At 33.8% G+C, this 27019-nt stretch overlaps 3 protein-coding genes across 11 annotated transcripts in view; 2 read left to right on the top strand and 1 right to left on the bottom strand.

Annotated features, from left to right (window-relative positions):
* The window catches only part of LOC110373900 (solute carrier family 41 member 1), a 94088-nt gene extending 77082 nt beyond the window's left edge, over positions 1-17006 (top strand). For 3 of the 4 annotated variants that reach the window (XM_064041863.1, XM_049849425.2, XM_049849427.2), the window contains 9 exons: positions 3264-3368; positions 4879-4945; positions 9155-9267; positions 10504-10648; positions 11990-12136; positions 14125-14272; positions 14666-14871; positions 15411-15559; positions 15852-17006. In XM_064041863.1, coding sequence (XP_063897933.1) covers positions 3264-3368; positions 4879-4945; positions 9155-9267; positions 10504-10648; positions 11990-12136; positions 14125-14272; positions 14666-14871; positions 15411-15559; positions 15852-16037 — 1266 coding nt within the window. In that variant the 3' untranslated portion in view covers positions 16038-17006. The remainder of the gene's footprint in view (positions 1-3263; positions 3369-4878; positions 4946-9154; positions 9268-10503; positions 10649-11989; positions 12137-14124; positions 14273-14665; positions 14872-15410; positions 15560-15851) is intronic. The other variant, XM_049849426.2, reaches the window with a different exon arrangement.
* A 356-nt stretch (positions 17007-17362) lies between these two features.
* LOC110373903 (uncharacterized) lies at positions 17363-25771 on the bottom strand. 5 transcript variants are annotated; one of them, XM_064041864.1, is made up of 6 exons: positions 25413-25771; positions 23254-23363; positions 22101-22326; positions 21096-21167; positions 20809-20887; positions 17363-20561 (listed from the first exon to the last, which is right to left on the bottom strand). In XM_064041864.1, the coding sequence occupies exons 3-6, from the start codon at positions 22260-22262 to the stop codon at positions 20371-20373; spliced, it is 504 nt and encodes a 167-aa protein (XP_063897934.1). In that variant the 5' UTR covers positions 22263-22326; positions 23254-23363; positions 25413-25771; the 3' UTR covers positions 17363-20370. The 5 variants fall into 5 exon arrangements, with proteins under 5 accessions (XP_063897934.1, XP_049705387.2, XP_021187039.3 ...); XM_049849430.2 differs by lacking the exon at positions 25413-25771 and adding an exon at positions 23453-23675 and having other exon boundaries at positions 23254-23377; XM_021331364.3 differs by lacking the exon at positions 25413-25771 and adding an exon at positions 23453-23675 and having other exon boundaries at positions 17363-20587.
* A 261-nt stretch (positions 25772-26032) lies between these two features.
* Positions 26033-27019, top strand: part of Pmca (plasma membrane calcium ATPase) — a 152784-nt gene continuing 151797 nt past the window's right edge. The window contains exon 1 of one of the 2 annotated variants that reach the window (XM_049849407.2): positions 26033-26208. The gene's annotated coding sequence lies outside the window, so the exon portion shown is untranslated. The remainder of the gene's footprint in view (positions 26209-27019) is intronic. The other variant, XM_049849408.2, reaches the window with a different exon arrangement.

Raw genomic sequence — 27019 nt, 5'->3', positions numbered from 1 at the left:
ATCGTAAAGTTTTCATTTAAGTGTACCTAATTTATCACTTCCATGTGAATTTCCCATAACTTCATCTGAATATTTTATAAGATTTAAACCATGAAGAATCTTGTTTTATAATTTTACTTGTCTTTCCTTTCTGCTTGCTCCTTCGGAAGAATCCTGTGATTGTAGGTATTACTCTTTATTATCAACCTTTTCATTTCTCATTACTTTCTCATCCATATCACTTTTGAATTCATTTCTTTCATCCATAAGAAACTCAACCTCATGCATTTATTTCTCTTGAACTGTTCTTACCTAGTTATGCTTTAAACGTTTAGGTGCCAAAATAAGTTACGCATGACCATTTAAGGCATGTGTATTTGTCATTTCAATTACCATACATAACCATAAATTGCCATCGCATAAATAAACGTCATCGTTGCAAATTTTCATTTCTAGGAGTTAACTGTTGTCTTTCCATATGCATTATTCTCTAAATCTAGCACAAACAGTATCTACTTAGAACATTCACATACATTTATTTATTTACCAATTTTAGTGTCCTGGATTATTTTTACTTCATTGGAGTTAGGTATTTATTTAATCAGTGCTAACACTTCAGAATTACGTCAATAAAAAATTGATGGCGACTATGTTGATAAGGAGTTTAAATATACAAATACATTACTAAAACCGTCTAACGCACCAAATAAAACCAGTAATGATCAATTACAAATCGATTCTTAATTACACCTTAATATTATTTTAACGGATAAAGCTTCTTAAGATAATAAACTAATTCGGTCACGATACACCGCCGTAGGAACTTATATTTCTTCTTATTTTTGTACCCGCGTTTCGTAGGATCTACTGCCTGTACCGGGATAAAATATAGTCACATCCTTCCCGAGTAAATATTACTCGGGAAGAATGTAGCTTTCTAACAGTGTAAGAATTTTTCAAATCGGTTCAATAGTTACGGTATGTTGCTGAAATGTGAAAATTGAAGAACGAAATACATAAGTAATTACAATCGTACAACATTATTATTGACGATGTAAACAAGATAATTTGTAATTCAGAATCCAGCCTTTGCTGCATAACTGGTTATATAACGAATGATTTTGAATGAATGTACTAGTAGTAAGTAAGTACCACCTACTTATCATTCAATAATTATTGGTAATACAAGTGCCTGATAATTTAATAATTAGAAAATAATGTGTCACCAGTCTTTGTAAACAAAGATAAACATAATTGTACTAGGCATTCCTATGAGGTAATGTGTACGAGGAAAAAACCTTTATTATTAAAACAGAAAAACAAAAAAAAAAACATAAGTTTTTTTTATAAGAGACTTTTTTTTTCATTTTTTTTTTTTGTAAATGTGTATATTTCACGACATTCGATGTATACAATATATTTACAATGCTAGAGCTTATTTTAATCACATTTTTAATTCAAAATTCCAAGTGAAAAATCTAATGCCAACATTTTTGACATTAAAAAAACCGTCGTACAAGCAAGTTAAACAAAATGCAAGAAAATAAAATTAAAACCTATTTTCTTTAAATGTGTAAATAGTAAATACCTATATATATTAATATAAATTGAATACAATTGATGTTATCCCAAAACAGTACTTTCAGATGTTAAAATATAAATGCATTTATACGTGCATGTCTTGAACTGATTCAGTACTGAAGCGGATTCAGTCCAATTCATATCGCTGAAATAATCCGATTGCTTCGATAGGATTAGATTTACTTTTAATATCGATTGCTCTGATAACACTGTTATTTCCTTTCACTTAAATGTATCGACATTGCTACTGGGGACATAATACGTATTTTGGATTCAATACATGCTCACAAAATAACTGTGTATTACCTAACTTTTAAGTAGGTATAGGTACTCTTCTAAGGCTAGCTTAATTAAAACTGAGTGTACCTAATGAAGTTGATTTCAAATCAATCCTTAGCAATATGCTTTGTGTTTAGAGAACAGCAGAATACAAGAAAATAACATTTCAAAATGCTAAATTTTTTGAGGTCATACAAATCTCCAGCTATGACTCAGATTTGCAACAAATAAAATTGAGATAGCTGAATTTTTTAAAGTGATAAATGGTGCCCTGACCTGATCGGATAATTAAGACTATGTAGACCATGAAACAAAACAAAACACAACAGAAACAATTAGACATAACTCAGTTGACCAAAATGTATTAAAGACCACCATTTACTTACTAATAAATGCAACACAGCTACTTACAACCAACACGAAAGTAATCACACAAGTACATAGCTAAACAAGTAAAAAGCGACCGTGGACTACAAAGTAAGCAATAGCAAATACAATTGACATTGTACTCAACAATATTATTAAAGTACTTACTATTTACACATAGATATTATGCCCTCGATGTTATGAAAGTTGGTGGTACTTATAGTAAATTATGCTTACGTAATTTAAAATGGTGACTACCCGAGAATGAGTTTGTGTGGCCCTTGGTTATATTTTGGAGAAAAGATTAAGTTTAGAAGAATTTAGTTTTTTATCTTCTTATAATGCCAAAAAAGAATAAACAGATTGTTCAAAATCTTTTTCATGTAAACGATGTCTGTTTCGAACAATATTGTTTATAATGTCAAATTCACTATATTCATTGGCTTCATCATTTACATCATTCATAAACCGACTCACGGTTGCTTTTACTTCATTTTTCACTCTTTTTTCTACTATCAAAGGTCATGCTTTCAAAGGCTTAAAGAATTCTTTGAAAATTTCATGCTTCTTTAAAACATTTTCTACGTACAGTTTCGTCCATACCGTGATTTGCTTACCTCACCATGCATTTGATAAAATTATCTATTAACACAACAAATTTGGAGATACCATGGTATATCTACAGTTGTTGCCATATTATCTACATGTCAATTCATTACCATTGCAAAACATTTCGTATAATTACGAAATCATTTGTTAGATTGTCGATATTATAGAACTTTCTTCCAATTGATTATTCTATTGAAGTTCCAAATTACACTTAATCTAAGGCCGATAAGTCATAAGAACTTTAGATATGAATATTAGCTTCACTTGCAACTTTCTAGCTTGAAAATTATTGTAAACGATTGCTTTTTCTAAAAGACTGTGAATGACACCCATTCCTTGGAATCGTGCACCTAGCTTGACGTTCCGAAAGAGCTGTAATAGTCCTAAATTTTGACGTTGACTTTGATTAGTTATATTACATTTGTCTAACTAAAGCACCCTCGTTTCAGAAGAAAGAAGAACGATGGTGGAACACGTTGATGCAGGTAGCTGTACCGTTCTTCATCGCTGGATGCGGCACCATTGGCGCTGGTCTAGTTCTGGGCACCGTTAGGGTAAGTGACACTTCTTTTGTTAATATTTTTGGGTTAATACTTCTCTGGTATAAGGATAAAAACCCATTTGTTATTCGGATGTGTGAATAAGCTACATAAGTATCAAGTTTTATCAAAATCAGTTCTACTTCAAGATCTATCATCATAAGTAGGTATGCCACAAGTAAATATGTAGGTAAACTCTTCAAGGAAAACATGCTTTAAATTCAACTATTATTTTTATTATCGAAATGCACAATCCAATCAATTTACCTAAATAGGATATTCCTAAAAATATCAGTCGAATGACGATAAACGATCAATGTTCGCTATGTCCATAGAATTAGTGAAATAATTACCTACAATGACCAGGTGCGACATTTTTAGGTTTCAAGCATTCAATTATCTTATCGATAAATGTTCATACGTAATAACAACTAATAAGGGTAAAATTAGTGATAGCTTATCTGTTTAATTAGCATACAATGTAGGTATGCAAATATTGTTCAAGAAGCCAAAAAAGGTTGAAAAATATCACACAGAAGCCAGTAGTAGTAAGAATATAAGGTTTCTATATTAAATACAGTTAATATTCGTTTATAAACTGCTTTATCACCAAATAGACCTATTGACTATGAACCGGTATTAGTAAAAAAATGTGATGACAAAGATACAAAAAAGAATTCCTTTCTAGAACAATCTAACCCACTCTAAGACAAAAAAGTTACGGAAGTAAGAATACCTATGTTGCTTATGAACTGTGAATCATCGTGCATACAACCGGTTTTTGACTTAGGTACAGTCATTGACCAAAAATTTTGGGTCTCTTTTTATTTTTACTACACACCACTTTAGATTTTACCAAGGGCATTGGGTTGCCCGGGTAACTGGGTTGAGGAGGTCAGATAGGCAGTCGCTTCTTGTAAAACACTGGCACTCAGCTGCATTCGGTTAGACTGGAAGCCGACCCCAACATAGTTGGGAAAAAGGCTCGGGTGATAATGATGCGATGACCATAAGTCTGTAATTTACTTAGATATATTAAAATAACGGTATTAACGTAAAAACGAAGACAATGCAGTTTTATTATATTTTTTGTTCGTTGATTACATTGTAAGTAGTTTATTTCTGGTGGTCAGTTTCAAGGTCAGTGTTGCAAGATAGTAAGGTCAAATCGTTTTAGGAGAAGTCGCTAAGAGTGTCGTGTGAAATTTACTTTTTATCTACATAGAATAGAAGGTTATCAAAAGTGCTAATTGCTGAAATACGTAGACATTTACTAATGATTAATAGGTACTTACGAAGTACTTAGGTATTTTAACAATACAGAAATATATATCCTGCTTCTAATCTTATCTTCCCGTCAAAAACTAATGAATGGATTTTGATGAAACTTTTCAGTAATCTAGCTTACACATCAATATAACATATAGGCAACTTTTAATACGTTTGCGGGGATTAGTATCCCCAGGAAGCGGATGAAACTGCTAGTGGTAGCTAGAGATTTAATTTTTTTTCTCTATTTTTTCAGGATTGGGATGTATTCATCAATGTATCGGCTATCTTTGTGCTCGTACCATCATTGTCAGGACTTAAAGGTGAGTTATATTTTATTATTTAACATATGTAAGTAATCTTCCTCATAAAATCATTAGATATCCAAAATTTGATCATAGGTTTAGCCCTAGTTCCTATAATTATCAACATAACACAGCCCAGTAGTCTGAAATATGCATTAAGCATTATATTAATATCAGTAACGTAATATAACTTTCGACAAATCAAAAACTTTTCAATTATTTAGTGCCTACAATCAAAAAGTATACAAAAATAATGTAATCTTATCACAGATTAATATCATTCGCTTCTGATTCTTATCAAAAATCACATGTTGACTTCAACACACATGTGTATGATTATTCACAGTTAAGCAAATAAATATGAAATGTAGATGAACGATAGTGAAATCAATAAATCACGCATAATATATTACCTATGAGGATAGATCGTACATTAATGATAAATGAGATTAGATTGGACACTATCAGAAATTTTTAGGGCTGTCAATTTCAAGTTCGAAAAAATATTAGATCATCATCATATCAGTCTATTCCCATTCAGTGCTGAACTAAGGCCCCCTTAAAATATTAGAACATGGAGATAAAATGAAAAATATTTTAGTAGCGTATTATTTAGTATCTAATAGGTAGTTGACAACCCTTAAAACCTTGGTGTTTTTGAAATAGCGAAAGATAGTCATATCTCTAGACATAGACAAAAAAATATCATCTGCCTGCCTAAAAGAATATGAAGTGCTCTTAGAGATTTCTGAGATAATATCAATCAAATTAGATTTCTTAGAATAAGATGAGATGGATGATTTAGAAGGCCGTTCAGATAAAGTACTTCATAGAATACGTGATAGATTTTTTCAAATGATATGAGATATAGATGATGTTTATCAGAATGACGGAATGAATCCTCTTAATTTACTCAAAGAGCTAGCCGTTTGATTGAACGACTATTTCAACCAATTAGCAAACATTTAGGTACCTATAAATAAGCCTACCTAATTCTCCAAAAAAAACTCAAATTTTGACTTGAAACTCTGTTGAAAATATGTATCAGAATCAAATAAAGCGCCATAAAGATAGACTTATATGCAATTATATGTCCATTGCCACCTAAGTATGAAGTTTCTTTCAACGTTTCCGCGATTCAGAATAGCATAGTTTTGCGATAGAAATCTGTCATTAAGTTGAATACTGAGTGTAGAATTGTCGTGTAGGTAATTACAAAATATAATTGCTCGGCTTGGACAATAGCAATTGATGTGGGTGTTCAGTGCATGTGTTCTCAAGAGTCATGGTTGAGGACGGTTAGTGACCGGAGGACCATAATACATAGATTAGTTCCTTAAATACTACGTAAGACTAGTACTGCAAACTTTAAGTCGGCTAAAATTTGTTTTTGCTCATAAATCAGTACGGAGATGTAGGTATAGTCGAATGCATATGCAGATGTTTAGTGGGTATCAAATCCAGGGAAAATTTATTGATTTCAAGATTCCTATAAAAAAATGCCAACTTTCGGGTCGACTGTTTAGTCTGCAGTGTCTCAAAAGAATCAAAATGTATTTAAGATGTTGCTTTCGTTTTTGGCAGTGGGGTTCCGTAAGTAGTTTCGATTGCAAATATGATATAGGTAAGTAGGTATATCATATTTTTGGCTTCCTTAAAATTGTTTTTCGCAATATTGTTTTTTTTTTTGTGGATAAAACTAATTTAGACTTATCTAACTGATGACGTGTTATCTAGATTTACGTCTAAATCACACGCTATTACTTAACCATTACTATAGTAGAAAAAACTGAACATATCGAAGAAAAACCTGAGTTCGCGTGCAACTAATCTCTATAATCACATGCCTATTTCTCGGGAAAATGGACTACAAATGGTTTTCTATTGTGACAATCGGAACGTGTATATAACCTATGACGTATTTAATTGTATAAATGGAGATGGATCATTTTTGTTATCCTATAAAAATGGCAAGACAGATACCGCCCTAAATCTGGCAAAGGATAAGGAAAAAACCAGCTAAGTGCGAGTCGGACTCGCGCACGAAGGCTTCCGTACCATCCAAACTAATCTATACTAATATTATAAAGAGGAAAGCTTTGTTTGGGTCCCGTTTTACCCTTTGGGTACGGAACCCTAAAAATAACGAAAATATATTAGGCATATAACATACCTATATATTTTATAATAAATTAGTCCAAAAAAAGAAAGAAGTATTTGAAAGATGAGGTCAGACAGGAAAATGGAAAGAAGACATGTTGTGCCGATCTCATAAAATTTTTAAAGGTAATTACAAAATAAACTTTATTATAATATCCTATTTTAGGTAAAATCGATATAAAAATTTGTCGTTATAGGTATGAAACAGGCAATACCCTCCACCAAGGTCGGTTAGCTAAAAATAATAATCTTATCACATCAAAGCTTTGATAATATTAATTACTTAGTATCTAATAACTTTGGAAAAAAAAACGGTGCCATCTTACAGATATCTAAATCCTTCCCTAATAATTAAAGTACCTAATACCTAACATTAAACGATATTTAAGTTCTTTGATAAAGTCAGGACCATTGTATTTATTAAGTAGCCGTTGTCCCGAGGTTTACCCGTGTCCCGTAGAAACTACCTACTGCCCGTATAGGGATAAAATATAACCTATGTTACACGGGAAGAGTGCAGCTTTCCCACAGTGAAAGAATTTTACAAATCGGATCAGTAGTTTCAGTGCCTTTAGGATACAAATAAATAAACAAAAAAATGTTTCTTCTTTATTATATTAGTACCTAATGCCTAACATTAACGATAAGTTTGTACTTAGACAAGGTCAATACCATTGTATTTATTTATGAATGTAAAAAGTTACATACATAACTGAAATATATTTAGGTACATGAATAACTTCAAATGCGGCGCCAGCGCACCTTCAAAGCGCACATGACACTGTTTATTCAATGCAATATACAGAGCTGGTATTTCTTTTATATTTATTTATATTAAACATAATAAACAAGATGTTTGTTATAAACAATTGATTTATCCTGTAATGCATACATCAGCAAAAAAGTATGTCGAAGTATAATTTTATTTTAATCTACAGTGACCCTCATTTCGCCGAATGGTTTTAAGTCCTAGGTACGTAAAATATTCTATTGGTGTGAAACTCTCTACTCTAATTCAAGTCAAGGAAACATCAGGACGTTCGAAAAATCCTACGAAATAAAACTTTCGATACTGTAACTTTAATAAAAAGAGATGAAATGTATGTTGGTACGTACATACTTTTTGTATTACTTAAGTTGTAAAAAATGTATATATGTTGTAGGTACATACATTTTATCACTCGTAAGCTGTGACGGAATAGGTACCTGTAGGAATTTCGATAAAAAAAATCACACACTTTTTGAGTTAGTACAATCTTAAGACATTATAGTATGTAAATTATCAAGCTACTATCACAAAAAACAACCACTAGCAGTTTTTAATAGTTTTATCTATTTATTGACTCGTTAATTGATTAAATTTTGGATTTTATTCGCTGTTTCCATACAGGTGTCTTGACTCATAGAACACGTGCGCTTGATATGGTGTCTATCTCATAAATAAATCTATTTAGTAGTCGTCCAAATAACTTCGATTAACTCTCTATCAGACTATTAACTTGTCATGTGAGATTACGTAAGATAAAACGTGTAAGTACGGATAATTAATAAAATAAAATCAAAATCAAAGAAACTTCCTGTTAAGGGTGTCGGTTTCTTTGAATGAAAATTTTAATCGATTCTGTAATTCTAAATCACCTGTCTGTACTTTTTTAATTATAACATTAGATTTTTTATCGATAACTAAATGTACTTAAGTATCTTAATCCTTAAAACGAATGAGTACCTCATTTTGACGATTTATCAGAAGCAAGCTTCCACTCCCGTGCCGCGAACTACTCCCGTGCCATGGGTATAGCCCATGGCACGGGAGTAGTTCGCATGGGCTATACCCATGGCACGGGACATAACATTTAAAGTAATTTTCAAATCTGTTGCATCGCTCCTGAGATTAGCTTCCTCAAAGCAATTCTTCAGCTTCATACTGTTAGTATCTTACCTAAAGGTCTATATTCATCATCATCATCGTCTTGCCCTTATCCCATTTTTTCTTTCATGTCCATAATTATGTATAATGCTTATCAAAGATCTGTATAATATTAACAAGTTCATATCTTTTGTTTTCAGGTAATCTGGACATGTGCTTAGCATCCAGACTGTCTACACAAGCGAACTTAGGCAACATGAAATCCTCAAGAGAAGTAATATCTATGGTCGTCGGAAACATATCACTAGTACAGGTAAAATCACGTGAAAATACTTCATCATCATCATCATCATCATCAGCCTATCGCAGTCCACTGCTGGACATAGGCCTCTCCAAGTGCACGCCACGTGAAAATACTTATATATTCGTACAGACTAATCTTATCTAATCATGTTAATTATAATGAAATCTATTACTGTTTTTTAATAGCTCAGAATTCTTGAATTGATCGACTATTTTTCAAACATCATCCTCTTGCCTTTATCCCAATTTTATGTCTAGTCAGCGAAACATGGTTTCTTCTTCAATTTCTACTAACTCTTCTATCTGCCATCATCTCACAAGTACTTAACATTCTTCTTTTTAGCTATATCGACTTTCACACAATCCATCCATCGTTTCCACTTTTTCTATAGAAGAATTTTCAATAATGATACAAAACACGTCATATTAGATACCCAATCTTGTAGATTGGTTTTTGGATCTTTGGTCTAGCAGCATGTTTTTTGCCCATAACATTTTTTCAACCACACACTTAAATTCTTAGACTTCCTCAGAAACGAAAAAATAAATATCTTAAAATGATATAAACGCCGTGTAAATTGCTGTAGGTAATTGTTTTAGACGATTGTACGGTCGTTACATGCAAAGATTACAGCTCAATTTGTGGGTGTTTACCGTCGTCACCGTTGTCACTTGAGTAATGACTTCTAGATCACTTAAAGTCAAAATGTCGCATGCGCGTTTTATACTTTAGGTATGAAGTAGCCTCGTGTTTCAAATTGTATCGTTAAAATGTGCTGGGAGTTCATTTTGGACCGCTTTGCTTTCACCCCTATGAAATTCATAGTCTACTAACTCAGCTTGTTGAATAAAAGAGCTACCCTGTAGTTAAGGCTAACAAGCTGAACATATATACGCCTACCCCATTTATATCCAAAAGGATCACTCAGAAGCTGCCCGCGTTCAACGCCCTCACGATCACCTCGTTTTACAGTCCTAAGCTAAGACTCGCTGTTTTCCACAGTACCTACTTCCCATTGAATCTGCTTCCCGTACCCGAATAAAATATAACCATGTTACCCAGGGAAAGTGTACATTCTAACAGTGAGAGAATTTTTCAAATCATTAGATTAGAAGCCTTCACTGTTCTTCAACTGGTATCCTATATTACAATTATCGTAGATTTAGGATCCCACTACCGAGAAACATGCATTTTGTTCTCTACGTTTCTACTCATAAAAATAACATTTTCTCTCACAAATTCCAGGTGCAAGCAATAGTAGCAGCGACGGTTGTCTCAATATTCGCGATAGTCGTGAACACGATCACCGACCGAGCCATCAATGGATCCTACGTACTACTGCTGGTGGCTTCAGCTGTATTCACTGCTACTACTACTTGTTTTGTTCTTGGTATGTGTGCTTTTGGTTTATTTTTATCTTTAGGTTGTTTTACTTTAGCTGAACGTAGAAACCACTCGTAGCAGTTGGATTTTATGCCGTTTTTCTTATGATCCCAGTGGGCTTACTTTAGAAATGTACGCCATCATCATCATTAATTTAAGAGCCCAGCTCTTGTCGGTGTAGCTCCTTCCATTTCCTATCCTTATTATTTATTTATTTACTTATCATTACCTATCTAGCGCCAACTCCTGAACTTCCTTATACGTCACAACCTTCACCTTTTCTTTCATTTGCTTGATGTACCTAGCTATATCTTGGACGACCCCTTCCTCTCTTTCCTTCGACCTTCCCTTCCACGATGTTTTTGATAAAATCAGACATGATTTTTTTGATAATGTACGCCATAGGTGACAGATAAAGGGGGTCCTAAAGAATCCACCAAGAACCCACAAATTTTGTGATACCTATTGGTGAGAGCAACTATGTATTATTTAATTTAGCTTTTTGTAAATATGTAGATTTAATTTGTTATTTAGGTATGTTTGTGGAAATATATTAAACTATGTATTAGCAAATGCACATGATGTTTTGACGAAGAACAATTATTTCCATATTTATTCATTAGATGCTGACTACGTCAGAACAGGGGTTTTTATTAGTAAAAATGTACTCAGAACAAACATAAAACATATGATCCGTACGCTGCTTGAATTTTAATAGAAAACATAAAAATTACGTGACAATACATAGTTCAAATGGTGTCAATGGTCAATTGCTTAAAGGATAATACGGAGCACGTAAGAAAATAGATTATCATTACCTACCTATTTGTATCTACATAAGAATTGAATTTATAGAAGCAAACTACCTTATGTAAACGAGTATTATCTTTTGTAAACGTGTTTTGTCTATAAAATATTTAATAGGTTTGAGGAGAATTTCAAATACTGCTTCTTCTATTCCATCTGTCTTTAAATTGAGTGTTGCTTCAGGGTTCAGAAGTAAATAAAAAACTTACATCAAAATAATCTAATTCCCTACAACATCATCACCAACATCTATCTTTTCCCAACCATGTTGGTGTCGGCTACCAGTCTACCTGGATACATAGGTACTGACTGCTTACCTGATCTCCTCAACCCAGTTACCCGGTCCACCCAATACCCCTTAGTAAGACTGATTGTCAGACTTAGGTACCTACTGGCTACTGACTACCCGTAGCGACTGCTAGAGATGTTCAAATGGCAGACTTATTCATATTGGCTATTATCTTTGGTCATTGGCTATCATATTGGTTATTGGCTATTATCCTTTATTGCTTTGTCCTTATTCCCTTTATCATAATTGCAGATTTCGTGATGGTAATGGTGATCTACGGCTCGCACAAATTCAAGGTGAATCCGGACAACGTGGCGACGCCTCTCGCGGCTTCTATCGGCGATATTGTCAGTAATACTGTACTCGCTGTTACTGCTCAGTATATGTATGAACAGATACGTAAGTATTTTATCTTTTTGACTTTAATAGCTTGTAGATCCCGAAATCCTGAAATGTGACTTAACTTTAGGAGTAGACTTAACAATACTGCAGACTAAACAATCGGCCGACAGTAGACCCCATGATCAGCAAAAATGAGTCTGATACCGGCTAAATTCCTGATCTTTGTTATGTGGATATTAACATTCATCTTCATACTGATTTATGGGCCCATACAAAGGTTTGCAGTGTGCGGGTTCTCAAATTCTTACTTTAAAATGTTTCTGTCGCAGCAATTTAAGTAAGGATGATAGTGATGGAATGATATTTCAGCAACACTTAAAATTGAGTCACGCTGTGAAGATTAATCTTATAAAGTAGCGGAACTTATTAGATCCACGATATGCCGATACACGTGTAGGAATATTTTAGATAAGATCATAAGGAAACTGATTTAAAAATAGAAAAGCAGATAGAAAAACTTGAATGAAAAATAAGATATGGACATACATGAAAACGTTCACAAATTAAGTAGCGATAATGATAGCTATTTCTAAATCCAAATAGTCCAAGTCAAATTACCGGTGACCAATCAATAGTATTAACTAGTTTATAAGGATTAATTTTTAAAATCTCAAATAGTAATAAAGACCCTTAATTTTCATTTGAACAAAAAGGTACTGATAGTGGAAGAAGTGAGAGAGGTGAGTCTTAAGACGAACTCAAACTAAATAGATTCTTTAGAAAAATTAAAATCATTCAGCATGTTGTAGATAAAACACTTGCATTTTCTTCTCTCACATTTCATCTGTCCATCGATACAATGATAGTAAGAAATTGGTCTGATATTATTCTTTTGCACGATCGTCACTTCTTTTTCATTCCTTAATCAACTGAAACTACTCATCATCCTCCAAGCCTTTTTCCCAACTATGTTGGGGTCGGCTTCCAGTCTAACCGGATTCAGCTGAGTACCAGTGCTTTACAAGAAGCGACTGCCTATCTGGCCTCCTCAACTGAAACTACTACACTACTATTATCTACATACGCTATTAATTACACTAAGATAACTAAGTTCTTTTAGGGATTTCCTAATGATAATAAATCTGGGACCTCATAGAATAGATAGACTATTTAGTATATAGGAACACTTCTTTGCATAATTAAGGTATTACAAAATAACGACCATATCATGCCTACCTGTACAAAAATACAATTTAAATCTAATCTTCAAAATATAATTGGCACGATATTATAAGTACCCATGCATTAACTGATTTCACGATTTCAATCGACATTAAAATATTTATCAACATACCTGTCTTATCTCGAACAAATAATGGATTAAAAGATGTCCGTATTTGATTGACGTCAATTGTTGCAAATCTCAGACAATCCGTAGATAAGTTGGGTTTGATTAAATTATTAATTCCTCCGGTGTACGGCACTGTGACGCACATAAATGGTCTTTCTTTTACCAAGTGTATGAAATTGCGTGCGAAAATTTCTAAAATGTCCCCGAAACTGCGACCAACACAAGATATCATACTACATTTCTTGGGGTTCATTATTGGGGACTCTCGCCATTAGAACCACTTTAGGAAGTTATTCTCTAGGGCTTTTTCATGTTCTAAAACTCCCTTGCAAACCTTCACTAGTGAATTTGTGCTTTGCGACTTTCATTGCATCATTGTTCTCGTTTAGATCTCTTCTTATATGATTCACTTAATTTTTTCTCCGTTTCCCCACTTCAAAGTTCATCTTGCAAACTAAAGAGCATGGGCTTGTCTTTAAAATTGAGTGTCCTTTGAGTATCCGACATCTACACTCCATTCCGCTTCATCTACAGAGGGTTCATTTATCAAAAAAAATTTGTTTCACCAAAAAAGCCCATAGGATTCATTGTAGGCTGCACTTCGAATATAATTACACTTACTCGTTTCTATAGTAGTTCAAACACAACTCCAAAAGTACTTAAATAAACAGATTTCCTTTCCTTCACCTTCCAGAGATATCCCTCTGGCAACCGATAGCGCTGATGTGCGTGTACTACAGCCTGCTGCCGCTGTGGGTGTTCATCGTGTGGCGCAACAAGTACACCAAGAAGGTGCTCACCAGCGGCTGGACTCCCGTCATCTCGGCACTCTTCATCAGCGGGTATGTTTCCTATATCATTGTCTTCAACTCCGGCTACATGGTCCTTAACTTCTTGTTATTTCTGCTTCGTTATATCATATTGGATCTTAAATATTGCATAAATCTTAATATTGGATGCATTCTATACCTATTCTTTAGTCATGCTTGCTGTTCATAAAGACTTTTCGTATCTTTTTGTTTTTTTTCCTTTAAATCTTCATCTGTCTTGAATTTTTTGTAAAACATGTATCACAAATACATCTTCCGGCATGAAAAAATCTTGTAAAATAATTATGATATAATCTTTAATCACATCACGATAAATTAAATCAGTCACATAGGTACTCTACCACATCCTGGTTTCACTCTCCAAAATCATCTTCCTCAATTACTCATCATCATATTCTTCTCCAGCATCGGAGGTATCGTCCTGGACAAAGCAGTGGATCACTACAGAGGCTACGAGGTCTTCCAGCCTATTGTCAACGGTATCGGAGGAAACCTGGTCTGTGTCCAGTCTTCACGACTCGCCACACATTTGCATCAGACAGCCATCCCTGGAGAACTGCCGGAGAACACCAGGCTCGTGGAATGGCCTTGGAAGACTTTGTTCTATGGAAGTAAGTGGAAATCTTTCTTTTGGTAAAATAGGTCTAGCTCTGATAACCAACAAAATAGTTGAGCCTTTTGGGCATGCTTTTAAAGCATATACATTTCTAGTGTACCAAATTCAAATGCATACATTTGATACAAGTCCCTTTGCAGGGCATAGACCTTTTCTCGTGATGAGAAGAAATGAGCGTAATTGCTTGCAAAAGGCGGATTGGCAATTCTCATTTATCAACTTTTAAAGCAATTCATTGCCAGAATAACTTTTCTTAATCTTTACTGGGTTGCTGGGGAGTTTGTTGCGCCACTTCTTCTTCCCAGCAAAAACACATAGGAAGTGGTGAAGAGCGGGCGTTTTGGGGGCTGTCTTTTGTTTTTGACGTTCGAAAAGTGCTGATTTATCAGCCTAATTTGAATAAACGATTTTGAGTTTGAGTTTGAGTTTCTATAACCTTGTCTGCAACAGATAAAGTAAATGAATTAGGATTGTTTTTCTTTATGTACAATTTCTTTGAATCTCCTCTAACCAGGTTGTTCTATTAACTTTCAGCTGCGGCAGCTAAAGTGGCTCGTATGCTGTTGATCCTGGCCCTGTTCGGTCAGATCATCTTCATGGTGGTAGCGGACTTCGTGTACCAAGGGATGGTGACTCTGCAAGTACCCTTCGGCATTACGTATCTAATGTGCTCTTTGTTGCAAGTAAGTTGATCTTTTATATTTTAAGTTTTTTTTTATTCTTAAAGTGATCCGCCCTCTTCAAGTTATGTACGAATAGAATTTATAATAATCTGATTCACTCTTTAAGCAAAACTCGTTTGTGCCATTTCTAAGAATTTAATTTAGTGATAGCAAAATTTTTTGTATTTTTTCTACACTCCGTTTTTTATGTAAATAGCTCCCCTAAATCCCTGTCTATACTTAGATGTAATAAAAATCAGTCGAAGATTTGACTTACAGACTTTATTACAAAAATGTTTTTCTTCGTTTCCAGGTCATGGTACTCCTGTACCTAGCATACATGCTGGTCCACCTAATGTGGAAGAAGAAGAAGGATCCTGACAACGCAGCCATTCCTTACCTAACCGCCCTAGGAGACCTACTAGGCTCTGTCTTCCTAGGTCTGACCTTCGTCATCCTATCACTCTTCGGCATGGAGTACGGAAACAACGTCCTATGAACAGGTAGAACTAACCTGAAGGAATTAATTTACAAAGAAATATGGATCTTAAGACATAAGAGTCTGTTCAAAAGATTTTGAGTCTTAGTTTTTGATGTCAATCAAATTTTTAATAGTCTTGTATTTTTGAACTTAATGGAATTTGCGAATTCGCAAGACTTAGACGTGAACCTTTAAGGATCAGTACTGAATTGAGATGGTGTCTTGATGTTCCTTTTAGGTCTGCACGTTAGCATAGCTACCCAAAATGACATTAATAGTAAAACCAAAGGAGTTGGATTCATGCATGGCTTTTCACCAGCTAAAGATTCCTCCACCAAACAGCTTTTTAGAAGATTTTTACTTTCTAATTCAAATGTAATTCGGTCAAAGTAAGATAAAAAGAGACAATTCGTGTCCTGACAGTATTGATATGTATTTTAAAAATTAATGTCAATTGGTGTGCCAATATTATCGTGTATGTGGATGACATCGTTGTTTATGAACTTGACAGTATTGAAGATTTTCAAAGATTTATCTTTTTTTGAATTTTATTTATCAATTTGAGATTCATGTTTAGATGGATGTATAGTGAGGAAGATACAAATTTTTGAATCTTTGACATCAGTTTTATGAGATGGACAATAAAAATAATGGAGTTGCGATTGAAGATTTGAAATAATACGAAGTTGTGTTACTAATTGACTTTCTTTTGTCCGCACATCGACTACCACTAAAATCGATTTTGTTACCATTTTAATATATTTTTTTAACCATTGCTGATTAACGAGATGTTCCTAATCGAACCTGCGATGTAGCACTTTGAAGTGTCATATCTAAACAAAATGGCGGTAGTTCTAGATAATTTTAGATACATGTATGAACATGTATGTCACCCGATTGTGATGCTGTAATGTCATCTATTAGTACTTATGTGATATAGCGATATTTTCTACACTTGGTTTTTGAATGGATTTTGAAAATAAAAATTACGGTGCAAAGATATCTGAATTTTAACACTTTTTGTGTGTATTTTTTTTGTCTATATTATTTAACCATTCAGATCATTGAATTCGAAGGTTTTTACAATCGTTAGCCAAACTCAAGGCGATGCATGTTTGAAATTTTTATCTTCGATTTTCCTCTGTTTTTGTTTTTATAACCTTGACTTTGTTTCACTACCTTCTTCCGGAACATGATTAAAATAAACGGAAGGGACCTTACACCTTCTGAATAATAAAAAAAAAAACACTTTTTACGTTGAGTGTACCTCGATTTTTTTTTTCAAGTTTGTACAAAAACCAAGTGTTAGTATCAAAATGTAGTTTATAGTTTAGGAAATTGAGTACAATAAAGCAATTACGTAGTATTTAAGTTAAGAGGCCTAAACTAATTTATTGAACTAACGTCGTAACCATTGGGCTTGTAAGATCATCAGTTATCACCAATCCGGTAGTATTAGACAAGCATTTTACAAACTAAACTGGACATATAAAATAACAAAGAAATCATTAAAATATACGTTTGTTTGTGTGAGATCTCAGAAAATAGCAAAAAAGGTGAAAAAAAAAAACTTGTTTATTCCTACCTCTAATAGAAAAATACACAAGCATAATGTGTATTCAAAATGTATGTGTGATACAGAAATTAATACTTATTTTTGTTAGTAAAGTTTTAATAAAAATGAAATTTTGGAACCAAAGGTACAGTCAGCCGCATAAAATTGATGGCAATTTGAAAAAAAAACCTAGTGGTTATTGAATTATGTAGTTGACTGTACTTTTTTGGTTGCTGTGCTTCTTAGTAGAATAGTGTGAGATAACCAAATATGTAATCAATCAAATATACTTGTTAGTGTACAGTATCACGAACTAATTTTCTTTAATATAAAAAGTTTTAGGGATGAGAAATAAAATAGACAATAGTAAAAATACTTCATCCTAACCTAATACTCGGTACCTAAAGAATTAATTAATTCGGTATACTGTACGCCAATAAAACGGAATGTGACCATACTTCAGTAATTTTAAGAAATATTTTTGAATGAATGATGTGATATAAATGAGATTTTAACTTGTATATAGATAATTGTTATGTAGTACGTAAATCACAGAAAAAAGCTGTTAATAGTTTGTTAGAAACGCTTACCTTTGATAAAAGGGTGCACTAGACATCAATTATTAGTGAACATAATTAAATAATTATTGGTTGCACGGTTTTCTTAATTTTCCTTGTTTAATCTATAACTTTCACACTTATAAACGTTTCCATCTTAAAGTTACGTTGCTAATTCTGTACAAAAAGTAATGCACTGAGACATGAAATGTGTGGAAAGAAAAAGCAATATTTTTTGTTTGAGATAAACATGAAAAGGTATAGACAGCACACCAACCTACCTCATCTGTCATCTGTCAAATTTCTTCAATAAATTTTCTACCTTATCACAATAGCCAAAGGTTAATGTTTGATTGATATAATTTGACGGATCGGGTGGGTTGACTTGCTGTAAACATGGTTTCCACAAAAGCCAGCTTTGAGTTAAATCTATAGCTGCTCTTCGTTCTATGCAGAAATACGCTGTTCTTATAATCCTTCACTAAGGTTCGTATCTATATACTTTTGTCTTAAGCGAAACTGACTGAATATAAAAATTGACGCTGTATTATTCCGTAATTATTATTAATATAATTAAGTATAATATAATATCGGTGGCTTAATATAAATGATGCTTATAATAAAATACGTTAAAAAGAAAATGTGCAACCATCCGTTTACTAAGATAGGATTTAACTTTGGGTCCGAAGTGCCATTATGATTGAAATAATAGGGAAATATGTATTTTTATTTTTATAACACTATTTACTATGTGTAAAACCCCTTACCGAAATAGTGGCTAAAATTGTATATATTTTTTTTACTAATTTTGTCGATTTTAGTATCAAGAACATTAGCATGAAATCTACCTAACAAGTCCCTTTTTAATAATTTGAAACTAATTTTAACAACATGACAATTAAACGGTTGAAAATATTTTGACAAAAAAAATATATTGCTACTATCTAAGTTCCTTTTAATCCTCAAGTTTATTTCAATTTAAATGAAAAAGTATAAAATTAAAAAGTATTTGAAAAACATTGAAAATAATCTTAATCTTTTTCATTGACTACATCACCATTGGCTTTAAATAACCCATTTGTTTGTGTTGTTCGTTTTATCTAGTAAATAGTGTTATATAAAAATATACGTTGATATTATGTACATTCCATATACACAGCTTTTTAACGACAATCATGTGGTTTATGAGATTGTAGATATTGTTTTAATTTTAAGTTTTATACCATCAATGTATTCCTATTGTGATGTCCAAACATAGTGTAATGTAATTTTTATTTCAAAATAAAATGAATTAACTGAAAATAAAGCATTTGTTTTTTTTTTATCTCCATTTAATATTATATTATCAAAATTAACTTTACATGCTGTTGTAATTTTTAAACAATACTTATTATCTAAACCTCTTCAAAAATGAGGATCTCAATTTGTGAATAGATATTTTTAACATCTTGATATTATTTACTTGCTCTGAAATACTTAAACGTTATACTTAACTTTCAGTTCTATTTGAAAGTCACAGAAAGATGAATGCCCAAAATAAACCCAGAGAAGAGAAATATTTTTTGTAAGTGGGTATAGAAAAGTAGACCATAGGACTCAAATATCGGGTGTGTCATTCACAATCACATTAAATGAAATGCGTTAATATACTGGTTAATACATGTCGACTAACACAGAGAAAAAAGAAAAATACGTTAAAATAAAAAAAATGATTTTTTCAAACAAAGTAAATAAGATAAAAATGTGCGAAAATTAGAACACCATATAAAAGTCAGTCATTACAAACAACTGAAATTCTCCCTTGAAAACTGACAGCTGTCAACTGATCAAAACTTTCGATATTCCTAACTTTATCGCTGCTTTACACATGATGTTGTAAATTATAAAAACGAAAAATGACTCCTGTGGTTAAATCACTGAATGGATTAGGTTGTTTTTTTGACAATTCGCCATAGAATATCATTAAGTATATGCGATAGAATTTAATGTGATTATGAACGACACACCCTGTATACAATTCGTTTTGCATAAAACTACAAGTGAAATGGTCAGCACATAGGTACCTGATTCTCTCTCTCTCTACTTTTACTCAAAAATCCATTTGAACCACATTTATAAGTTTATAACATCTTACGTCTTAGAAACTCGATAAACTATAATTCCTCACCGTTTTGCCACACAATGGTAAAAAGATACTCGATCTCCCGATTTTCTGCCGAGAACATCGAGTAGGTTACAACTAACCAATTTTTTTAAGCTGCCTTCTCAATATTTCTTCCTGTAACCGTAGATTCTTCATCAGTTGATTGTGCTGGTCTTGCATCGTTCTTATTCTCAATAAGTGTTCCTTCTCCAGTCTATTATTCTCCATGTCTCTATAATATCTCATGTCTTCGTAGTGATTTTCAGAAAAATTGATTTTATTGTGTACTGCAAGAATTTATTGTTTTTGAGTACTGCAAATTAATACATTATATGGTTGGTAAGAAGCCAAAAAGCCTGCAACAAATCTTGTCAAGCGGTATCGGGTTGCCCGGGTAACTGGGTTGAGGAGGTCAGATAGGCAGTCGCTCCTTGTAAAACACTGGTACTCAGCTGCACCCGGTTAGGCTGAAAGCATAGCTGGGAAGAGGATAGTCAGATGAAAAATGGTAATAATAATAACAAAGATATTTACAAGTCACGTAGTCATGATCAGTTTGTGTTGAAGAGGAGCAAGCATCTAGCACTTCAAATTCCACTTCAATGTTGGGAGTCTGAAACACATTTAGTAAATATATTAGTTTAACAGATACCTATTCTAAAAACTAAAAAACTCTACGCCTAAAACCTAGGTTTGAGATATGCTATGTTGACAACCGCATCAATATCGGTTCAGCCAAACGAGAGGTAATCGCGCATATACATACTTTACATTTTTTGAAGTTGGTTAGTAAAAATTCATAAAACTGCTGCAGTTCTTACCTCTTGGCGAGTAGGTTTAGAAGTTATAACAGTTTCAGTGACTGGGTTTGAGTCCTCCAGTGGATTTGTAACCTAAAAAACCAAATATATTTAAGTTTATATCAATATTATATGGGTAAGAACCTGCCTGAAAGATTAACCGTCAGTTGCACAAAGCTCCATTAAAGTTAAAGCTCCATTAAATCTAGTGCTGACACTTTTTATCTGGTTGACAAAGAAAGAGTCAGCAATAAGTTTGAAGAAGATTTAACTTTAATGGAGCTTTGTGCAACTGATGGTTTGTGTTAAAAAAATACTTATTTAGAAGGTCAGTTCATGAAACAATATAATTATTAAACTTTTGAAAATTGTACACAGGCAGTCATGTGGGTAGTTGGAAGTAAATAAAAATTATGGTAACTATGTAAAAACTCTGAGTGTACCTAAATAAGTTTATCTAATTTTTTTATATCTACTTAAGGTAAATTAAAGTACATAAAGCATATACTTCAAAACCAGGAACCCGGCCCAGATACCAATTGTTATCCCCGTAGTTTATCAAACGAGACATTCTTGTCATTGTATGAATCTACATATATGTATGAATCTACATATATGTACCAATGTGTAATGATAACCAACACATACCATGTCATCACCATCAGCCTTTCTATCGTCCCACTGCTGGGCACAGGCCTTCTCTCACACACCGAAGGATTAAGCATTAATCACCACTCTAGCTCAATGCGGGTTGGTGATTTCAGACTTAATAGTCCAGATTTTCTTATGATTATCTTTCTTATCTCTTTCTTATATACTTTCTTATTCTTATCTTCACCTTTCAATCAGTCATTGGTGTCCAAGATATATTTAGAAAGTACATACAAACTTAAAACAGTTGCATTGGTACTTGCCCAACTTGGGATCGAACACCCACAATTATACTTGAGAGGTTACTGTACCTACTAGGCCACCACGGCTACTCCCATTACATCATTGGATAAAAAGATCTTAAATAAAGCTTACCTCTTCACAATCAGTATCATAAATTACAGATTCAACTTTCAGATTTTCTAAATCTATTATATTATCTGTAGTTTCTTGTGTTTCAAGAATCTCCAATCCCGAGTCACTTTGTTCACTACGTTTGCCCGCTGCACTCATTTGTTTTTTAATTAACATCTTCATTTTTTTCCACTGAATCCTAATTTGTTGTGTAGTCCTTTTTCTTTTGTAACATATAGAGTTGAATCTGTAAACAAAATATAATCATCCTCCGAGCCTTTTTCCCAACTATGTTGGGATCGGCTTCCAGTCTAACCGGATGTAATGAAATGAAATGAAATGAAATGATTTATTTGCTATGAATGTAGGTACAAAAATATGGTGTTAAGTGAAATTAGAGTCCAGTACATTCTACCATGAGGCATGTAGCTGAGTATCAGTGCTTTACAAGGAGCGACTGCCTATCTGACCTCTTCAACCCAGTGGCCCGGGTAACTCAATACCCCTTGGTTAGACTGGCAAACAAAATATAATAAGAAAATCTTTTTTCCTTAATTATAATATGTTGCATTTTTAAAAGAATGGTGTCTGAATGTTGTAATAGAATAAATTGTCAATTTGAGTCAAAAGTTGATCAATAAGGTGATACAACTGCTCTCACCATGCAAAAACAATGTTATTCAAATATGGGCCTTAAGTATTGCTCTGTAGAAATACTTCACAAGAGCAAGATGTCAGTCTGATGGAATTAAGCTGAGGTGGAACTGCTAATTATGCTTCCATAAAAAAGTTAGTAAGTATCTATATAGGTACCTACATTATCTAAACAGCAATACTAAAAGGCCTAAATGTGGGAGTAGAGTTCAAATTTGATATTGAATAAATGTGCTTGGCTCAGGGGAAACAACTGCATCATTGCTACATAATATTACTTGCAATAAATAAATCATTAAGTACTTGTAGTGGTAAAATACATTGATAATAAGTACTTACCTATAATAAACTGAGATTAATACCTTAGGAACTTTGATGATCTTAGGAATACAAAAAAAAGATTTCGTAAGCAGTTGACAGTTACAAAATTAGTTAGTTTAATTAGTTTAAATCCATTGTAGGTATCTACAATAAAATTATAATTTGTTTTTACTTAGTAGGTAGGTAATGGCTGACTTACTTTTTGGTAATTTCCACCCACGCTCTCTTTTTAGCCTCATTCGTGGCAGTTTCTAAAGATTTGTTATTTAGTATTCCTAAATACGATTTTATAATCTCTCTTAGAAGTACCTGAAACATTCAATCTTGTATCAATTTCATTTTTATTTAGTACGCAAGTAGGTATGGCTTGGTACAAAGTTCATGAAACATAATGGAACCTTTTCCTTCGTCTCCCAATTTTTCGATCTCGGCGTTCTCTTTTTCTCGGTAATTTCATTCATTTTGTACTTATCTTTACTTTAATAGTTAATTATTGACTAATTTCAATGTGTATTTCGGTTTATAAGTATCAGTTTAGTTAATCCTAATTGTCACTATAATAATAAACCCAGTTTATGTTCCTCGCTAGTTTTGTTTTAACTTTGGCGTAAGGCGACTGACAAATCACCAGAGATAACATCGAGCTTCGACAAAATGTCGACCACAGATAAGCAATTCCTAGCAAAATAACGGCAACGGCACTGACAAAACACCAAAACCGGTTATTCTACATATATATCGATGATGCATAAGGATTTTTTAAATAATATTGTACCTACTTAAATAAATAAAAAACATTACCCACTATTCAGATTAAACATTGTTCATTCAGACTACCAAAATAAAAATCATGGTAAAAATAAACTTTTTACGTAGCTGTTACAGCCTTTTTTTTTATCGTCCCACTGCTGGGCACAGGCCTCCTCTCACAAGGAGAAGGATTAAGCATTAATCACCACGCTTGCTCAATGCGGGCTTTACGTAGCTACTTTCACTGAAAAAATATTTTGTTTTACAGTAAAGTTGGTGAAACAAATACTTTTAAGTACCTAACAGTTTTTTTTGTTCTGCTTGGATATCTTTGGTTAGACGTAGGTACTGAACTAGGTACTTAGTTGATATTAGTTGATTTTTACAGTCGTCGATATTAACAACGCCATTTAGTACCTCACTTAGTTACCTATTCTTCATCCATTCGCGGACGAACCGATGTCACGTCTCACTGATTAATAAATGGGCCTACTGTTACTGATCAATGACCTGGGGCCCGATTCTCCTAAGTTTACTTAAGCGACCTTCGATTGACGTTCGACTCGATTCGACTGAGATCCAATCCCGACTCGATTACGATTGAAGCGTATGTGGCATTCCGCTATTTTTTGTTTGAAATAAACGTTTTTATCCTTTTCTGTCATTCAATAATGAATCATTTTGTCTGCAAATGATTTACGATTGCAAAATGATTGTACAGCAAACTACCGTATAGACCAAAATCATCAAAATAGCAGACCAATCGCACACCAATCAAATGTCAATCGAATACGATTGGTCTTTTATTAGTAGCAGAATGCCCGATATGGTTAAAACTGCTATTACGATCATATTGCGATTCGATTTCTATTCGATTTTGACATTATTAACGTAGGAGAATCGGGGCCCTGTTATTACCAGGACTTATTACATATTTAACATTATTTATTATTATAAATACCTCATCATCATCATCATCCTCCTGCCCTTATCCCAATTTTATTATAAATACCTATGCGTGAAAAATAACATCAATTTGTTACGAAAATATTATTTTACTTAGCTTACTACACTTTTTTTTCTGATTTCGAAAACAGCGCCATCTCTTGCAAAAACGTGTCAGCGCATGCTAATTTAGTTTCAGAAAATTCATCTAGATGGCAGGATCAACACAAATCAGTCGATATTATTACAAAATTACACCCATTTGATCATCACAATGATGTCATAGTGAAAATATAAATGTATTTACTATAGATGGCGCTACGTTATTTTTCTTTACAGCATATAAGAGATACTGGATAATTATGATACCAAGGTGGACAAGTTAATTCTTATTTTGTTTTTTTATTGTCTACCAGGGATTGCAGTTAGACATTAGTGGGAAGTTATTTAATATTTATAGTTTTAACCAATATATAGCTAGGTAGATAGGTAATCAATCTGTATAAAGTTATTACTGAAACTCTTTAAACAGTTTCCAAAGCAGGAGGCAATAAACATAAAAGCTATTTCTTTATATTAATCTTTTTGTAGGCAGCTGAGCCTACATCTGCTGCACGTAATTATGAAACAACCTGAATAAAGAATATAATTTGCGTGCCGTACCTTTTGTTCACTATAATAATATCCATTCGTGTACCTTATGATTGTCGAGTACCTAGTTACAGACTACATGTATCTCATTTTATTTTCGTAGAGTGAGCGAGACGGGCGCACAACTACTATTCAGAATGTCAAACGTCATCTCAACTGAAAGGCAAACAAAAGATCAACGGGCGAGAGCTTTTACACACAGTACCCATTTCCACCGCCAGGGGCGCCACTAGCGCTGAAAAATACACCGAAACATGATAAATAGCTTCACGTCCGAACTGCGAAAACATATTTATTAGACGAAACACATTCAAACCCCTCGATATATCATACGAATGGGCAGGCGGAAGTTTTATAGGTTAAATTATGTCAGAGCTTTCAATGCCATCGTCCTTCTACCAATTTCCACCAAATAAATTAACTGTTGCAATTATAGAGAGAAACTTAAGGTTCTAGTATTTGTTTGCAGCTTGAAAATGGTATAGTCGTGGCAAGAGAAATATGCGATAGTATTAGAAAATGGAGGCGAACACCTGGCGTGGATCGCGCGGTGGTCGCGTCGCGCGGCTGAAAGCTATAGCGATCGTTATGCGAGCGCTTCAGCGCGCGTGCGCGCCGCCGGCCGCCCGAAGCCCGTCAGTCGGCCGCGAGCATCGGGCCCCGACATACCTTGCCCAAAAATCCGCCGCCTAAAGGTACCCACCACACCCGTACTATTTTAAAACCGTTCGAGACATCGCGCATGCGAATATCGATCCGGCTCACTCGGAATGGTCCCCGTATCTAGGTTAACCGGCTAAAATTAAAGGTGCGTTCCGAATTCAAGGTTGTAACCGCCGGCGCAGCTCCGAAATAGAGCTATCGTGCATGGAAAATGGAAAATATGTACCCAACGCACGTTGTCTTTAAGGGCGATTATTGTGTGCGTCACAGGCCGTAATGGCGGACGGGAATTATGTAAGAATCGTACGTTGTTGTTTGAGAGAAAAATGAAATTCCTATGTGTAAGTGTAGGCTGAGGTCTGGTGGCCAAGTTGTACGTCGATGTTGAATCGATAGCGTTACGTATTCGCGAGTGTCGTGTTGTTACCGCTCGCTCTCAGTATTACGGTTTGGGAGTGTCTCAGGATGGTCTGTAAGTACACGCGTGCAGAATCAGAGTTCCTACGTGAAAGATAAATATAAATTGAGCGCTTGCTGCTCGGAGCAGCGACTGCCGCTAAAACATTGTTTCACTCGAGAGCATGTTACATGAATTTCTTTGGACGCCACTCGGTTGTGCCAACAAACCCAGCTTTCCATTACATAAAACGAACGAAGGACACAATACACGCTGTTATGGCACAATAACCTTTACAAGGCCCTAAATTAAGGTTATTTATGGGCGCCATAAAACCCTGGAGTTAACCTAATTTCCACTTATTAGCTTTTCTTATCTGCTTTTCTTAGTATCTGGTATTACTGTAGCAGCTATTGATATACTACCTACTTCCATTTAAATAAAACCCTGGTTCCATACATTGAAAGTATTGATTCGGAACCTCATTTTCATTACGATGTTTCAGTACATTTCAGGTATACATAAATGCGAATTTTCTTTACAAACCACCCTCATTTCA

The sequence above is a fragment of the Helicoverpa armigera genome, chromosome 26, assembly GCF_030705265.1.
Source record: "Helicoverpa armigera isolate CAAS_96S chromosome 26, ASM3070526v1, whole genome shotgun sequence".
In the NCBI taxonomy this organism is placed as follows: Eukaryota; Metazoa; Arthropoda; class Insecta; order Lepidoptera; family Noctuidae; genus Helicoverpa; species Helicoverpa armigera.
The sequence above is the reverse complement of the archived record's forward strand: the minus strand, read 5'-3'. Positions and strand labels throughout refer to the sequence as shown.

Excerpts from the sequence above, each read along its gene's own strand:
- LOC110373903 (XM_021331363.3), bottom strand. The coding sequence starts at position 23,515 with ATGAATGAAATTACCGAGAAAAAGAGAACGCCGAGATCGAAAAATTGG. Across the intron at positions 22,327-23,253 it reads TGGGTGGAAATTACCAAAAA|ATTCAACTCTATATGTTACA; the intron begins GTAAGTCAGCCA and ends TTTTGTTTACAG. Across the intron at positions 20,888-21,095 it reads CTAAACCTACTCGCCAAGAG|ACTCCCAACATTGAAGTGGA; the intron begins GTAAGAACTGCA and ends AATGTGTTTCAG.